General features: G+C 41.2%; 1 protein-coding gene across 1 annotated transcript in view; it reads left to right on the top strand.

Moving 5' to 3' along the window:
* Positions 1–580: 580 nt before the first annotated feature.
* Positions 581–18,278, top strand: part of LOC135090556 (uncharacterized) — a 35,681-nt gene continuing 17,983 nt past the window's right edge. The window contains exon 1 of the mRNA XM_063987408.1: positions 581–740. Coding sequence (XP_063843478.1) covers positions 707–740 — 34 coding nt within the window. The 5' untranslated portion in view covers positions 581–706. The remainder of the gene's footprint in view (positions 741–18,278) is intronic.

The following is an 18,278-nucleotide window of genomic DNA, read 5'->3' as shown; positions in this document are numbered from 1 at the left end:
ATTGACGGGAACTTCAGTAGAGAGAAAAAAAAAGTTGTGATTGTGGTTGTTGGCGTTGTGGTGACGGGCTGAACTTCGGAGGTGATGGTGATGGATGGCGGTAAAGATAGTTGTAATGGCGGTGGTGGCTGTAGTCTCTCTCCTTTTTTCCCCCTTCCTTTTTTATATATGATTTAGTCCATCAACGCAACATATCTCAAGTTTAGTAGGTCATTGTGGCTTTAATATCAGTACCTGGCGTGTGTGTGTGTGTGTGTGTGTGTGTGTGTGTGTGTGTGTGTGTGTGTGTGTGGGCGCGTGTTTGTGAGCGCGTGTGACATTAGACCACGAAAGCGCGACAGGTTTTTGTCTCGTCTAGTGATCGTGAAGATGAAACTAAGGGAGGCGGGTGATAATGAAGGTGATTGGGGAGAGGAGAGGAGAGACGAGGCGAGAGATAGTGAGGAGTAGGAAGAAGGGGAGTCAAAGAGGAGGAGGAGGAGCAGGTGGAGGTGGGAGGGGTTTCCTGGCGGTGTTCCACGGGGTGAGATGTGGTGCTATTTGGAGGTACTGAGGCAGGGTGGAAAGGGGGATGGGGGTGAGGGCGCAGGTGGAGGATCTAGGTGACGGCAGAGGCTAAGGCGTTTGAGAGAGAGTCGAGTGCCTGCCAGCTCCTGACATCGCCCCCCGCCGCTGAGAGCCACGCAGCGCCCGCACCACCGCCACCATGCACCGGCACAGCAGAACACTGGAACCTTCCCGTGAGTCTTTATCCATCCAGCCATCACGCCTTTGTCCTGGAAGCCGCCTCATGCCCGCCCACCCGCCCAGCCGCCCAGCCCAGCCACTCACGCCCTGCTGGAAACGCCCACCTCGCCCATCACCACTCCATGATCCACTCCCCGCCCACTCCACACACTCTCCATCCTGTGAATTTCAACGCTTCTGTTCCCGCCATTCCAGTCTTCGGTTCTTTAAGGAGGTGCCTCGCTGGTTCCAGATGACAGGCACCAGCGACGTTGTGCAGTGACGTTGACATGACTGGCAGTGACATGAAGGACGTGACTTGAAGGAAAGTAAGCAGGGTATTCACAATGGCCACGCAGGAGTGTTCGCCCCTTAAAGTGACGCGGGAAAAACCACAACAGAGAGACTGTGACGTGGTGGATGGAGAACGCAGGCATGTCAAGCTTCCCCAGTGGCCCTGAACGGATATAAGTGGATGAAATGCCTGCACAGTGACAGGTGGAAGCAGTGAGATGAGTGGAGACCAAAGGCGGTGGAATGTCTGTGTGACGGTGGTGACGCAAGGCGAGAAAGATGCGCTGCGTTGTCCAAGTGGAGACGCCAAGATCGCTGAGGTGGAAGGGACCGCGCAGGAGTCAGGGTGGCGTCAGGGCGGCAGTGGCGAGGGCGTGGAGGCGGCGTGGAGGCGGCGTCCAGGGGGGAGACTCAGAGCCCAACACCTGAGAGCCTAGGACCACGAGCACCTCCTCCTTATTCACCTTCAGGAGACTCGTTCCCCTAATGGATAAAAATACACTCATGAGGGGACCATTTGTGTGACATGTGGAGCCCCGTGACCTAAATTCCTTATATACTCAGGTCTTGGGCTGTGAGGAAATATGTCTCATCTTATGGCAGGGAAGAACTTGTCATCACCCTCATCTGTCTCATGCACACTCATGCACTCTCACGCACTCGTCCATCTCTCACAGCACTGACGCGTAAACAAACATGCTGGCACACACACACAGACACACACACACAAACACAAATTCACTAGCCATTCCTTTCAGCCCTCTCTTTCCTCGCACGTGTAAGGAAACGCAAGAACGAAAACTACATTGCTGTTTAAATGAAAATCTGAATGAAATGATGATAGAAAAAAAAACTTAAGGAACACACTCATAAATTTGGTTGTGGTTAAATACTGGTTGGAGTTTATGATCTTAAGATTCATTAAGTCATGTCGTTTGTTTATTTTATTTTATAGATGTTTACTTGTAGTCTCTATAGGCTCAAATGTTCGTAAAATGACTCGTATCTTTGTCTCGGAGCTTCGTAAATTATTCGAGACAGGTTTGCGGTTCATGGTCAAAAAATCTTTCGACATAATCTAACTTCCTTGCCTCTTCTCTCTCTCTCTCTCTCTCTCTCTCTCTCTCTCTCTCTCTCTCTCTCTCTCCACAGCTGTCGTTTCCTTTGGTCTAATCCTCCCCGTTTCAGCTTCCCTCTCTCTCCCACTTCCTCCCTGGCAGTCAGTCCCTTTTACTTCCTCCCACGCCCTCGAAGTTTCCCGGAAAATACTTGGCAAGGTCGAGATGGAGATGGAAAAAAAAGTTACACCCACACGCCACCACACACACACACACACACACACACACACACACACACACACACACTTCGTTTTCTATTCCTTGTCCTTCACCCTGATTTATTATTCTCCTTTCTCTCTCTCTCTCTCTCTCTCTCTCTCTCTCTCTCTCTCTCTCTCTCTCTCTCTCTCTCTCTCTCTCTCTCTCTCTCTCTCTCTCTCTCTCATTAGTCACTCCTGTCTGTGAATCGTATTCTGAAACATTTCTGGCATCACCTCCAGTACTTTCAAAAGGCTCTAGTTGAAGTTACACGTGTTTTTAAGGATGCTTTCATGGTTCTAGCGGCAGAGTGACAAGATTTCTACATCATGGGCAGGAGAAACGCTCTTGAGAACCCGACTAACCATCTCCGTGGGGTTTGAAAAGAGTCATAGTGAAGGAACAAAACGTTTTAGAATATTAGCCTCTCTCTCCCCCTCTCTCTCTCTCTCTCTCTCTCTCCCTCCTCCTCATCTCTCTCTCTACAAAGTGTCACAGTTTAAGTAGTGTGATAGAGAAAGAGTTGTGGGTGGTATACTAATAACACTATCAGCTGGTTAGTGACTGGCTAGCGTCCTGTCACCACCTGTCAAACCCACAGCTGGCAAGGACACACCCCTCCACACCCACTCCACACCCACTCCACAAGGAAGTCTCCCTCAAATGCAACTCTTTAAGCTCGATTCCATAGATAAACAGATCAATGGAGGAAGGGGAAGTGATGTGGTGATGGTGGTGGTGATGTAAGTGACTGCGATGGCTATGCTGGAGGTCGCTGGTGGTGATGGTGGTGGTGGTGGTAATGTATTTAGACAGGCACATCAAGGCACATGGTCTGAGGGAGTGACGCGTAATTTGAAGGTATTTTTTATGGGTCTTTTTTGGGGTTTTCTAGGTCTTATAGTTGTTTGTATATGTTACGTTGTCGGGGTGTGTGTGTGTGTGTGTGTGTGTGTGTGAGTGAGAGAGAGTGGGGAGACACAAGAATAAACACAAAGAACAAGGTAGCTATCGAAATAAACAATCTTAAGCATGATTTTTAAGTACATGTCCTATATTACTGTCATTCTTGCATCATTCCTCTTAACTTTCCTCTAACTTCCTTTCTGTAACCTTCAGTTCCTCCAATTACCCATTCATCTATCTATTCCTGTCTGTATAACCAAGAATCTTTTTATATTTTCACTCCTTTGTGGTGAAGAAAAGAGTATATGTTTCATGCAGGGACGCCCACCTGTAGATATTGTAGTTTCATGCAGTTTCCCTTACTTTCCTGTTCTAAAATTGTGAAAAAAAAAAGAAAGAAAGAAAATCGCCAGAATACCTGAAGCAAAACTCAGCGTCTGGGGTTCGAAGCGCTTCATAATCTCACCTGGCCTTAATGTGTCTCGCGGAGCCTTAAGTAGACACTGCACCTGTTCATGTAGGCGGGCGAGAAACATCCGACCCCGCCCCGCCACGCCCCGCCCCATGTCTCATTCCACACCACCCCACCCAGTACCGCTTCCGTAAATGGAACATTCCGCCACACACACACACACACACACACACACACACACATAATATGACATCTTGACTTCCTTAGCCTTGAATGGAGGTGGGAAAGAAAACGTAGAGAGGTTTGACTTGTTTACGACTGAATCTCTCTCTCTCTCTCTCTCTCTCTCTCTCTCTCTCTCTCTCTCTCTCTCTCTCAGTGCCATTTGCAGTGACTCATGACTGAACGAGAACAACAAATGTCTATGCTCAGCCAAATGCAGCACAAGAAGCAATTATAGTGTAAATATAATGCAGAGTAAAACATTCTTGTAAACACGGAGTAGACTTGGCGAAGTGCGGCATTAAATTAACTATTAACTGTTTCAGCTGCACTCTCACACTGGACACATAAGTAAAAGTAATAATGATGATAAAATGTAAGAATTATCTGGTGATGAACAGGGAATTAAAAGTTTGCTGTGGGTTTTATTCAAGAAGGACGTGGTTTTGGATGGAATTTCGATCATATTTACGTTTTTAGGATACAAGAAAGTAAAAATGAGCGCAACGTAATCAAATATTAGTAATCTGAAGCTAAAAAAATAGTTTCTTTAATGCGTGTTACAGTTTTTGATCGCTTTTATGTGAGAAGAAAATAACGTGGATACTGTTTTGATATTAACTACATTCTTGGAAACAAAACAAAGAAAAGCATAAAGAAAAGTGATGAAATATTATTAATCACCAGAAAAACAGTTACTTCAATATCCGGTAACGTTTTCGGCAGATATTTCTTAACAGTGTAATAATATTTGATTCAATTTTTACATCAACCACACTTATAGAGACGTAAACTTAAGGAAAACAATGAAATATAAGTAACCTAGGCCAGAAGAAAAGTTACTTCAATATCTATTAAAGTATTCGATCCATTTCACTTAAGAACAAGATAATTTGGATACAGTTTTGATATCAACCACATTCTTGAACCAAAACAAAGAAACAAATAGAGAAAACTGATCAAATACGAGTAATCTAGGACATAAGAACAGATACTTCAATACTAAGCAGAATCTTTGGTCGATTTTAGTGAAAGGCGTGATAATTCAGGCGGTGCTGGTCGATAAATAGTGAAGGTATATAGTGATTGGCCCAAAAACCGTGGCACAGCTGTACGGTGACACTTGGCGTGGTGGTGCCTTTGACCTTGGCACCAGGAAGGGGAGGGCTGGCACCTTGCGAATTGGGAGCAGAGGGAGGGAAGGGAGGGAGGGAAGGGAGGGAGGGAATTAAGGGAGGGAGACAGATGTTTTTCTTTCAGTTTCGACACGTGTGGGGAATAAATTATCTTAATTGGGTTTATTTTTGTTTTTTGTTATTATTATTATTATTATTATTATTATTATTATTATTATTATTATTATTATTATTATTATGGTTTTGTTGTTGTTGTTGTTGTTGTTGTTGTTCGTGAGGGTTGTGGTGGTGGTGGAGGTGTTTACATACATTTCTCATGCACACACACACACACACACACACACACAGAAAAAAAAGGAATGTTGATGTCTTGCTTAGATAGAAATAAACAATCGCTAAAGGACCTCTCTCTCTCTCTCTCTCTCTCTCTCTCTCTCTCTCTCTCTCTCTCTCTCTCTCTCTCTCTCTCTCTCTCTCTCTCTCTCTCTCTCTCTCACCTGGCGGTTACTAAGGTGCGCTAAATTGACTTTACGAGGCGGAGTGGCGACAGGTGTCTTATTTTGCGTGACTTTGATCCTTAGCTCCTGTCTCACTAAGGTCGATCTCTGTCTTGCCAAGTACTGAGGGAAGATAGTGGTTAAATATAGTGCAAGGAGAGAGACTATTATTATTATTATTATTATTATTATTATTATTATTATTATTATTATTATTATTATTATTATTATTATTATGGTTATTTTATTTTTATTCTACTCACTCTACTTCTTCTCTTCCTCCTCCTCCTCCTCCTCCTCCTCCTCCTCCTCCTCCTCCTCCTTCTGTTTTTGTTCTTCTCATTCTACTTTTCCTTCTTCTCCTCCTGTTTTTGTTCTATTCATTCTACATCTCCTCCTCCTCTTCTTCCTCCTCCTTCTCCTTCTCCTCCTCCTCCTCCCGTTACATCAAGTCTTCCATCTCACTTATATATTGGTCTCAGGAAAGAAAGTGATGCATGAAGAAAGCAATGATAATAAATGAGGAAGAGAGATGGATAGGAGATAAATGGATGATGAAAGATTATATGGAGGGATAGACTGAGGATAGATGGATAGATGGAAGGATTTATGGCTGAATAATCTAACTTATTTATCGTACATATGTGAGGAAAATAATTTGATAAGTATGGAATGCAGAGTAATGATTGAGTTTTGTTTAAGATACCCCTAAAAAGTATTGTTTTCTATTCTGATTTCTCTATTTGTCATGAGAGAAAATGGTAATGTTATGACGGACTATTTTGTTCTGGTGTGTCTCCGAAATTATGCACTTTGGTTCCTTTCACTTGTTTTTGTTTTCTCTTTTCATTGTTGTTTTTCATTATTGCATCTTTTGTTTCATTCTTTTATTTCATTGTTGCATTTCACGTTTCATTGTTGTAGTTCATTATTGCATTTTGTCTTTCATTATTGCAGCTCGATCAATTCAAATACATACATAATAATAAAAATAATAATAATAATACGAATATGCTAAAAGTGACACATCAAACTTAACTTTTATCAACATATGCTATTTTGGTTCACAATTTCACCATATTCTTTAGTCACCCTTAATATCATCATAAATCTATTTCTGGATCCCGTTTTCTGTTGGCACTGTGACACTCTGGCACTGAAAGAAAACGAGGATGTAGGTGTCACTTAACTAAAGGAGAGAGAGAGAGAGAGAGAGAGAGAGATTCAAACTTTTATTCTTTCCATTCTACCGCTACCAGAAACTTCACTATCATCATTATTTAGGGACAAAAAAAAAAAAAAAGATAAATAAATAGATAAAATAAATAAAGGAAACTCACAATCTTTATTAATTTTTCCCAAGATGAGGACACATTTCAAGGTCAGCGAGACACGTGTAGGTACAGTCACCACCACCTGTGCTCGTCTCCTGGCGCCAGTTCCTCCCTCCACCTCTCCTTTCTCCCCTCCTCTTCACTCTCTCCCCTCTTCCTGCTCCTCTTTCATCTCTAGATTTTCCTACTGCGTCTCTCCGTGCCTTCCTCTTCCTCTTTTTCCTCCTCTTACTCTGCCAACTCTTTCTTGTGTGTTTGTTTTGTCTTGTGTCTTGATTCTTCTTTTTCTTTCCTTCTGTGTGTCTCTGTATTTCCCTTTTACTTTTTCTTCCTTTTTTTCCTCATTATGCCTCTTCTTCGTCTTATTTTTCATGTATTTTCCTCTTCCTTTTTTTCCCCTCTTTTACCATCCTCTTTCTCTCACTTTCTTTGTTTCTTTTTCCCTCTCTAAACTTCCTTTTCCTCCTATTTCTTCTTACGTCTTCCTCTTCCTCTTTCCTCGTCTCACTTAGATCTTTTTTTGTTTTCTTTCCCTTCCTTTCTCCCTCTCTTACCCTGCCAGTCTCTCCCCCCCCATCTCCCTGCCTCCCTGCCACTCCTTGCCTTCTCTATCCACCTGCTTCTTATCCACAACTAAACCCTTTCACTACACCTTCTACTTTCCACTACCTGCTGTTGTTGTTGTTGTTGTTGTTGTTGTTGTTGTTCATTCCCCTCCCTTTATCACTTCTATCCCACTCTTCCTTCTCTTCCTTCTACGTTATTTCCAAACCTTTACACAATCCAATGCACTTTTAGACACAAAGTTTCATATTATATAAATTCTTATTAATGCTTTTTATTTTTTCCTGTCTGCCTTCCTTATTCTCCTATGCTCTCTAAAATCGCTCCCTTAGTAACTCCCTTGGGACTCAAAATAAAAGATAATTATAAACTTAATAATGCTTAACACTTGCTAGGGAGAACAAAGAGATTATTTGTAACAACGCTTAGCTCAGAGGAAGCACCCCACGCGACTTGGTTAAATATGCAAGCTAGAATAATAATAGAGTGTTTGAGGGAAAGTGTTTAGTTTAGAAGAGAGGCAGAGAGAGGTTGGGGATGGATAGGCAGAGAAGGGGGGGGGGGGGGGGTGGGAAGGACACACAGAGAGAGCAATGACCGTATGAATCAAATGAATAAAGAAGAGTGACAGGATGTTATGAACGCGTCACTGTCTGTCACACTTGAAATGAACCTTATCTTCCGTGCCCTCGATCAAAAACAAAGAAAAAAAATAAAAGTAAAAATAATGTGAAAAAAATATATAGAACTGAAAAAAAAAAAAAATAATGATGGCAGTCTTGATACGAGTCTTGTTAAGTCCCGCCCCATTAAATACAAGGCAGGTTAATGAGGCAAGGGAAACAGGTGAGGCAGGTAGGCAAGGCAGGTGAGGGTATTAAGAAGGAGGAGGAAAGGTATAAAGATAAATAAATAGAAAGAAACGAAGGAATAGATGATAGAGAAGAGAAGAGGAAGAAAAGGAGAGAAAAGGAAACGGCTAATTTCGTAGGGAGAGAGAGAGAGAGAGAGAGAGAGAGAGAGAGAGAGAGAGAGAGAGAGAGAGAGAGAGAGAGAGAGTGTTGCTTGAGTGAGGCAGAAGCTGTGTTTCATGTGACCCTTTAGCTCTCAGTAGTTATTTAAGGCGCAACACAAAGACGCACTCCTCTTCCTCCTCCTTCTCTTTCTCCTCCTCCTCCTCCTCCTCCTCCTCTTCTTCATTTGTCTCCCCGTCTTTAATAGATCACTCCCGCCCTCATTTCCTCTCTCTCTCTCTCTCTCTCTCTCTCTCTCTCTGCTCAAACTACTAACTTTTTTTTCAACATTAGCTCACAAATCAATGTTCTCTTACCTTCACTACCTTTCCCCCCACTTGTTAATGAGAAGCCACAGGTGTAATGCAGGTGGAGTCTTGGCAGGTAGATAAAAGCATGAGAGTATAAGGTAAACTGCAATAACCCAATAGAAATACAAGGGGAATTCACTGTGTATAGATGGGTGGGTGTCTTGTAATGTGTATTGCGTATTTGTCTATGTATTTTGGGGGTGTGAAATAGGTACTGATAAACTCAATTGAATTCTGACGCTTTGGGATCTGTTAGTGTCTGTATTATACTGTGCGGCCTTTGTGGTGGTGTTGTGGTGTTGTGGTGTTGTGAGCGGCAAGTCTGGATGGTATAGGCTGTAATTGTCTATATATTTAGGTATTTGAATAACTAGAATTGGATTTTCATATAGTCGGGATCTTTTTGAAGTATCGGCATTCCTGTTTTAATATATGATTTGAAAGTTCATATATTTAAGCTTCCCTGCCTGAATGTATGTTATAATGGTCTATATATTTAGGTACTGGAATAACTAGTGTTGTTTTTTCATATATTCGGGGTCTTTGGGAAACTTTGGCATCCCTGTTAAAGTATATGCTGTGAAATTCTATATATTTAGGCATCTCCGTTTAAAAATAGTGTTATAATCTGTGTATTTATGCATTAAAGTGACTCCTTTTGGACTTCTTTATATTCATGTTGGTGTCTCTTTAAATATACGCTGGTATAGTTTATATATTTAGATAATGGAATAGTTAGTGGTAGACTTGTATATATTGGAGCTCTTTCGGAAGTGTTGGCACCCCTGTTCAGTGTTCCCATTGATATTAGACATTTTTCGTACCTCAGTGACTTATTCTCGATGACAGCGCCTTCAGATAAGACCTCGTGCTGTGCTGCTGCAGGCGTGGTGGTGGCAGGCCGCGGGAGGTGTTGGCCCCTGAGTACCCAGGCCACGTGAGGGTACATTCCCAGTGGCTCGCTAATAAAATGTGCTGGGTATTCATTCTTTATTGAAACTTGTGTCCTTTGTGATCTATCTCCAGAAAACTCGTTATTTAATCTTTCATCTGGTATGGCTGATATTCGGAGCATTGTAAAACTTTATTTGCATGTGCAGAATATAAGTTACTTGATTATTTTAAGTAACTTGTTCATTTTCATATGCACGTAAGAAAAGACAAAACGCAAGAAGTGTTGTCTACATGTAACAGTCCCTTTATTGAAGCTACCTGCCTGTATCCACCACCATCCCGATCAGTAAATTCACTTCCCTTAAAGCTCCCTATTAACTCTGCACTAACAACATGATTAATGAGTCTATTCCAGTCATCCAGCAATCAATTTGAGAACCATTAGTCCTCTATCCTTTAAATCTACCAAACTTAAACCCTTCACTTTTAATCCTATCTTGATTTTAACACTATAGTATCATTCTTATCTTATTATTGTTACTATTATTTCACTGTATTATCATCCATATCATTATCATTTTATTTTTTATTTTATTATTTTTTTATCCTGCTCTCCTTCGCCATCCATTCCTTGCCGAGGTTCGAGAATAAATCAGAGAATGCGGGAACTCACTCTTTTGGGTCGTGACGTCACATGTTTACGATACAGGCGCAGCTTCCCGGAACCTGCGCCAAATTGAGGGTAAAGGACGTTCACCCAAGTAAAGATTCATTCCCGCACTGTGATATTTTTCAAGAGTCTCCCTTCCTTTCTCTCGGTTCGTCTTTGGCTTCCGTTTTCTTTGTCTTGCATCGCGGCTGAGAGTCAGTCAGAAAATGGGGTTTGTTTATATGTTTATTTATTTGTGGGCGTGAAAAGTGTGTTAAGTGTGCGGGGTGGGGGGGAGGGGGTTAGGACAGTGCGTAGTGTGTGTGGGTGAGTGGGTACTGCTAATACTACTACTACTACTACTACTACTACTACTACTACTACTACTACTACTCTCTCTTTCTCTCTCTCTCTCTCTCTCTCTCTCTCTTCAAGGGGGGTCTGTACATTTAAGTCTCGTGATCTCATCGTAAATCTTTAATAACTTAGTCACACGTCAGGTGATCTCTCAGGCAGGACATGGTAGCAGGGACACAAGGAAACACAAGGGAGGAACAAATATTATCGTACTTATTGACTTAAAAGCTACAGTAACCTACAAGAAGATATATTGGATTAAAATTAGTTATATTTTTCTTAGGGATTTTTATTTCTTTATTTCTTTTCATGTAGCCTTTTTGTTACGTAGAATCGTAGAGCGAAACGGAAGAAGGAGGAGGTTAAAGGGGAATACAAATGAACACAAAGGAAGGTATTTTTTATAAGTTTTTGTAATTCAAGGTAAAGAATATTGAAGAAGACGAAGTAGAAGAGAAAGGAGTATGATAAATAGAGGAAGAGGAGGAAGAGGAGAAGCAGAATGTGTTTAGTAAAGAGAAGGAACACAAAGGAAGGTATTTCTGACAAGTTTCTGTATTTCATGATTGAGAATATTAAAGAAGACGAAGAAGAGGAAAAGAAATGGATGAATAAAAGGAGAGTGGAGGAGAAGGAGGAAGAGGAGTAACGGAAGGAGATCAGCAAAGATGAAAAATACAAAGAAACACAAAGGAAGATAATTTTTGATAACCCTCACCAACGAAAAGAAAGAAATACTGAAAAAAAATCAAAAGAAAATAAGAAAAGGATAGAAAATTAACAAAGATCATAACACAAACAATACTTATGATAAGCAAACTTTTCTCACAACAGAAGAAAAAATAATAATAAAAAAAATATAGCAAAGACCACAGAAAACCAACACTTCAATACCTATGATATACAAAACAAAATAATTATCACTGTAACATCCACCACCGCGTTATTTCATTGTCATCACCACACTTACTGTCTAGTGGAGTAATGCTTCCTTCCCCGCTCCATCGCAAGTGTCAGCGTGGGCGAGGTGCTCCTGGGGGAAAATATGAAGCAGTTCCTAAGGGCGCCATAACTCTGATGTACCTGCTGATTTACTGAAGGGCGTGGCGTCAGCAGGAGGAGGAGAGGCGGAAAAAGAAGATGGAAGAGAACCAGAAGGAGAGGGAGGAGAAGATAAAGAGAAGGTGAAGAAGGAGAAAGAGTGGAAAGAAGATGGAAGAGAAGGAGGAGGAGGAGGAGGTGGAGAAGGAGGAGGCGAGCGAAGGTGAAAGAGAAGGAAGAGGAGATAAAGAGAGGAGTGAAGGAGATATAGGAGAGCAGAGAAGGAGGAGGAGGAGGAGGAGGAGGAGGAGGAGGAGGAGGAGGAAAAAAAGAGATGAAAGAGAAGGAATGAAAAATAAGGTACCTGTATTTAATTAAGGTTTATTAAGCGTCTTTATTAACAACAACAGCAACAACAACAACAACAACAACAACCCAGCATCTCCTGAATATTTGTCTAACTATAAATAGCGTTATTGTTATATTCCCGCTATAACCGAAGGTGACACGAGGGGAGAGGGAAGGGGAAGAGAGGGGAGAGGGAAACTGGGGAAGGAGATGGCGCTACAACCCCTGCCAAACCCCATTCCTTCCCCCTTCCCTATCAACCCCTTCCCATAATACCTACCTATATACCACCTCCCCTCTTTCCCTTCTCCCCCTCTGTAATCCCCTCTCATCCCCTCCATTACTTCTCCGTCATCTCCCATCACTCCCCTGCAGCCTCTCCGTCAGGTTCTGTCCCACCCCCTCTCGCTCTCCCCCCTCTCCTCCCCCTCTCCTCCCCCTCCACCGAGTCACCTGATGCGTTAGTCACCGCCTGGGATTCACCTGAAGTGCTTCGATGTCCTTATCAGCTGATTTTTGCTCCTTCTTTTTTTTTTTTTTTTTTTTGCCTCGTTTTCCTTTTTTTTTTTTTTTTGTGTGTGTTTGTTTGGGTTGATTTGTGGTCTTTTTTTTCTCACTCTTTCTCCTTTCTTCTGTTGTCTGGTTATAGTCTACGCCATTACGAGGGTGAAAAAAAAAAAAGAAAATTTCATGTTTTTCTCAAGGATTCTTTTTTCTGTGCCTTTAGTGGGAAAATAAATGTGATTGTTATCTACACCATTATGATAACAAAACAGCAAAATTTATATACATATATTTTTTTTTTCTGGAGGATCTAATACCTTGTTCTGCTTTTAATGCTTTAGTGGAAAATTCATTACCTATGTTGCATGCTTTCTTGAATTGCGTAACTTCATACTCTGTCTTTCCTGAAAAATAAAGTTATCTTCTACGCTTCTTGAACTGTACAAGGTAGTATTCGGTCTTCTCTCAATAATAATAATAATAAAAAAAAATGATACAGCACCGACATTACTCTCATTCCGTGCCGCATTGCCCTCAGCCCATCACAGAACAAAGGAAGCCGCTCACGATGCCACAACAATAAACAACAATAAGAAAGTCAACAGTAAAACGAACTGTACCTTTATAATCCATCAGTATGTAGACCGAACTCAGTGTCATTCACCTTCCGCACTCAGCATTTAAAGTAACAGTAACAATACAAAGGGAGGCGCGCACAGTACCTTAGCAATAAAACAGAATAGGAAAGCCAGTAATGAAACGAACTGCACTCGTATAATTCTTTGTATCACGGTATTGAGTCCTCAGATATATAGATGAACCCTTTCATTGTGACATGCAACACTTCACTGTATTAGAAACGCTGCGCAAAACATTTAAAACGAACTGCACTTGTGTAATCTTTGTATCACGGTATTGAGTTCTCAGATATATAGATTAACCCTTTCATTATGCTTTTCATCTACTGTCTTTCTGTTTTTCACCAACATCTATCCTCTATCTTCCACTGTCCCACCTCTTCCTTCCCCCTCCAATAGTGTAAACCCCCCTTAGTAACTCAGTAATCATGTTGTTAGTGCTAAGACATTAGGGAGCTTTAAGAGAAGATTGGGCGGGTTTATGGATGGGGATGATAGGTGGAAATAGGTACTCGTAGGTATATTTCATACAGGGACTGCCACGTGTAAGCATGGCCGCTTCTTGTAGCTTCCCTTATTTCTTATGTTCTTATGTTCTTAACTGTTAACTATTAAACTGTGATATGCAACACCTCACGGTATTTGAAACGCTGCACAAAACATTTAAAAGGACTTACAGGAAAGAACAATGTGATTAAAAGAGAAAATATTCAAATTTTTAGCTAGTGCAATGTTTAAGTGTGACTAGAACAAAAGTAAATGTTTATGAATTTTTTTTTATGAAGGAACTGTGCAGAATAGAAGTGAAAGGGTTAAATTCAGTATCATTCAGTTATATTATTCAACATTTGGACAAAAGAAACAAAATATCTACAAACTGTACTCCAATAATCTTTAGTATTATGCAGACTAACTTCAAAGTCATTCACCTTTTTTATTTTTTATTATTTAATATTCCGAGTAACAAATTCAACATTAAAAACACCGAAGAACACTCCCATAATTCTTCTTAAAATCACGGTTCGCGGTCTTAAGATATTCATATTCAATATCACTCACTTTTTATTCAACATTCAGAGACGCAGATGAAACATTAAGAGCATTTACGACCGCTCCACCCCAAATACAGGTGCCAAGTGTTACAAGACTCCTGTAGAAGGTCGTACGTACCTTGAACTTAATTCCATCTTAATATAACCGCGCTCCACCTGTTACCGGGACGTACCTGACCTTGTGATCTTAATTGGCACTCCTTGACTCACCTGCTGTCTGTCCCGTGACCCTCCGGTGGGGAACGTTATCCTGTAAAAACAAACGATGGTTCCTCGCGTCACGTGTGATAAACAAGGGTACGGAGCAAGGTTATCTAGGCCAGGTGAGTCAGGGTAATTAAGAACACAGGTAAATCAGGTATATTGAAGGGGACAGGTGTGGGGTATATAAATTTTGGGTTTGTCTTTATTGGTGTCTGTATAGATGTTCTTTTTGTTTCTCTTTTTTTTCTCTCTCTCTTTTTATTCATCCCTTTTCCGATGACTATATTAATTTTGGACTTCTGTCGTCATTAGTGTCTGTATTAATGTTCTTTTATCTTTCCTTTTCTTTCCTTTTTTGTCTATTAATGTTTTTATTTCTTTTTTTACTCTTTCCTCTCCTGACGACTACATCTTTATTGTTGGCCGTAGAAATGTTCCTATTTTCTCTTTTTCTTTTCTTTCTTCTTACCTTTTTTCCTTCCATGGGAGTCTCGTTTTGATTATATTTCTCTCCTTTACCAGTTTCATCCTTAGTTTGCCTTTCCTTTACAAATCTAGTCCTTATTTTCTCTCCTTTATCAGTTTACCTTAGTTTCTCTCTCCTTTACCAATTTCCCTTAGTTTTTTTTCTCTTTTACCAATCCAGTACTTAGTTTATCTCTTGTTTACTCATCTATTTATTAATCTGCTTAGCCACGCACTCTTAGATTCCAAAGCGTCTAAATAATTTATAAGATACTGATCCGAGCAGAGCGGGGAACCTAAGATGAAGAGGAAAACGAGGAAAATCTAGAGGTAGGCTCAGGCACGGGTGAGGCAGCCAGGTGAGGCAGCCAGGTGAGGTAGCCAGGTGAAGGTAGCCAGGTGAGGTAGCCAGGTGAGGTAGCCAGGTGAGGTAGCCAGGTGAGGTAGCCAGGTGAAGGTAGCCAGGTTAGGTAGCCAGGTGAGGTAGCCAGACAAGGTAGCCAGGTGAAGGTAGTCAGGTGAGGTAGCCAGGTGAGGTAGCCAGGTGAGGTAGCCAGTTGAAGGTAGTCAGGTTAGGTAGTCAGGTGAAGGTAGCCAGGTGAGGTAGCCAGGTGAGGTAGCCAGGTGAAGGTAGCCAGGTGAAGGTAGCCAGACAAGGTAGGCAGGTGAAGGTAGCGAGGTGAGGTAGCCAGACAAGGTAGCCAGATGAAGGTAGTCAGGTGAGGTAGCCAGGTGAAGGTCGTCAGGTGAGGTAGCCAGGTGAAGGTAGTCAGGTGAGGAGCCAGGTGATGTAGCCAGGTGAGGTAGCCAGTTAGCGTAGGTGAGCCGGCTGCGGTTTGGTATAATGTTGCAGTAATGATAGTAAAACTTGTTTCTACCTTTCTTTTGTAGTTTGGATGTATTAAAAAAAGAAGCTTACCATAATATTAAACATAATTGATACTTAAATACGTCAAACTATAAAAATCGTTTCTAGCCTTCTTTTGTAGCTGAAATTTATATAAAAGAAAAAAAAATGCAATAAGAGAGAGAGAGAGAGAGAGAGAGAGAGAGAGAGAGAGAGAGAGAGAGAGAGAGAGAGAGAGAGAGAGAGAGAGAGAGAGAAAACTTCAAAATACATTACACAAGGGAACATTTTAATACGGCAATATTTCAACCCTTTTTTCCCGTATTGCATAAGTCTGGTGACCTCAATATTGCATTTTCACTCTTTTTTTTTCCATCACCACATGTTTTATATTAGGTTCACATCACGTGTTAAGATCCCTTATGAACCTCAAGTGGCGCCATTACTCAGAACCAAAGAGATTAGGTAATGCGGAAGTATTATACAAGGCAAGGTTAATTAATGATGTTTATTAAGAGTATCAGTTGAAAAAAATAGTAAAAAACTCCCATAATTACATGAAATATAATCCTGCAGGGAGGAGTTACCAGTGTTGCCAACAGGACGGCTGGCAGGTAGTTAATTTAGCCTTGCCTCTCACCTGTGTTGGCAAGGGCGTGGCCATTAAAGTGCCATGATAGCCAGGGACCGCGGCCTCCACTCCCAGCCACCGTCCGTCACCGTGGGCATATCTAGACCAATCAAAAATAAGATTATGGTCAGTAGCCAATCACAGAACACGTCTTAGATTTGGGAAAGATACAAGTGACCAATAGGAAGATAGCACGTATTTCTGTGTCTTTGCGTTATTTTTACCTTGTCGAGGTATTCTGTCCATTACGTAAACTTCGTGGCTGAGTCAGAATTAAGGTTATGGTCAGCAGCCAATCACAAGCCGAGTCTCAGATTCGGGAAAGATGCAAGTGACCAATAGGGAGACAACACGTATTTCTGTAGCTTTGCGTTATTTTTAGCTTGCAGTGGAGTCCTTTCCATTACGTATACTTCGTGAAAACACTGAGTCACTGATGGGTTTCGTCTGTGTTGCCTAATCTTGTCCTCGTCTCTCGTATTCTTGCAACAGTGGCGAGTCACCGCTTCGTCAGGCTCCCAGCATTCCTGATATGGTAGTGTATCTTGTGCCAGCCTTCCTAACCTTCGTGTATTCAACCTATTTGTCTAGATTATACGTGTTTTGTGTCTGAAGCGTGTGTTGTATCTTACTGTGCGCTCTTCTGCCTTTCTTTTGTCTCCGCGAGTTTCATTTACTTAGTGAGCGGTCATTTTCCATTTAATCAAACATCTATTCCTCTCCACTTTTCTTATTTATTTCTTATGCTTCTCTGCTTTTCCTTGTCTCCGTCAGTTTCCGTCGCCTCACATCAGTTAATTTACATACAATATTCTCGCGTGTATTCTTCCGAACTTCTCAAATTTTTACGCTTCCCTGTCTTTCTTTTGTCTCTGTTTCAAAATTCAACTTCCATAAAATGCTCACGCTTGTATTCCTTCACATTTATTCTCATCACATTCTTACTCTTCCCTGTTTTTCTTGGTCTCCCCTCCCGATGTTTCCGTCAGTGAGCGGGGTAACTTTCCTACAGCACTCGCTTACACATTCCTCTTCTCTTTCTCACCCCTTGTGCTTGTTTAAATATAGCAGCAATGTTGGACTTACCTTCTGTTACCTTACCCTGTACATCTTGCCCCTGCCTGCACCAGTGAGAGAGAAGAACAGATTAACTTTGACTTTATTTAAGGCGCTACAGCATAAAAGACCATAAACTACAATGAAAAACAATAAAAACCAAACTTTATGCATTGCGAGATAGACTACACTATAGCATTACATAGAAATAACTGTAGATTACATTGCATAAAGTCAAATGAATTACACTACATGAAAAGGAAATAGATATATGAGTCGTTATAAGAGAGAGAGAGAGAGAGAGAGTAAAGGAAGAAGCAAGGACGAGGACAGGAGTGCCAAGAGAGTGCCAATTCGGAGCCAGGCAGCGGGTCCTTCAGATACCTGTGCGTGGAGGAATACTTATGATACTAGAGAGAGAGAGAGAGAGAGAGAGAGAGAGAGAGAGAGAGAGAGAGAGAGAGAGAGAGAGAGAGAGAGAGAGAGAGAGAGAGAGAAAGAGTTTGTGTGTGTGTGTGTTATGAAGATGAAAAAAAGAGCAAAAGAAGATTTATAACAAGCATATTAGTTGATAAATAGATATATAAAGGTCAGATTAATAAAAGAAAGGCAGAAAATGAGAGAAAATTTCTAGATAAAATAAAAAAAAATAAATAAAAGGTCATTTGATTTAAGGACAACGAATGGAATAACAAAAAAAAAAAGAATAATGAAAGAGAAAATAAAGAGAGAAGCAACACAAATCCAGATATAGAATGTCATTGAACTTACGAAGACTAACGAAATAAAATAACAAACAGAATAACGAAGTAAAACACAATAGAACAAAACAAAGGCCAAAACAGAACAAAACAATAACAA

The sequence above is a fragment of the Scylla paramamosain genome, chromosome 35 (genome assembly GCF_035594125.1).
Source record: "Scylla paramamosain isolate STU-SP2022 chromosome 35, ASM3559412v1, whole genome shotgun sequence".
NCBI classification, from domain to species: domain Eukaryota; kingdom Metazoa; phylum Arthropoda; class Malacostraca; order Decapoda; family Portunidae; genus Scylla; species Scylla paramamosain.
This window is presented reverse-complemented; position numbering and strand designations above follow the sequence as displayed.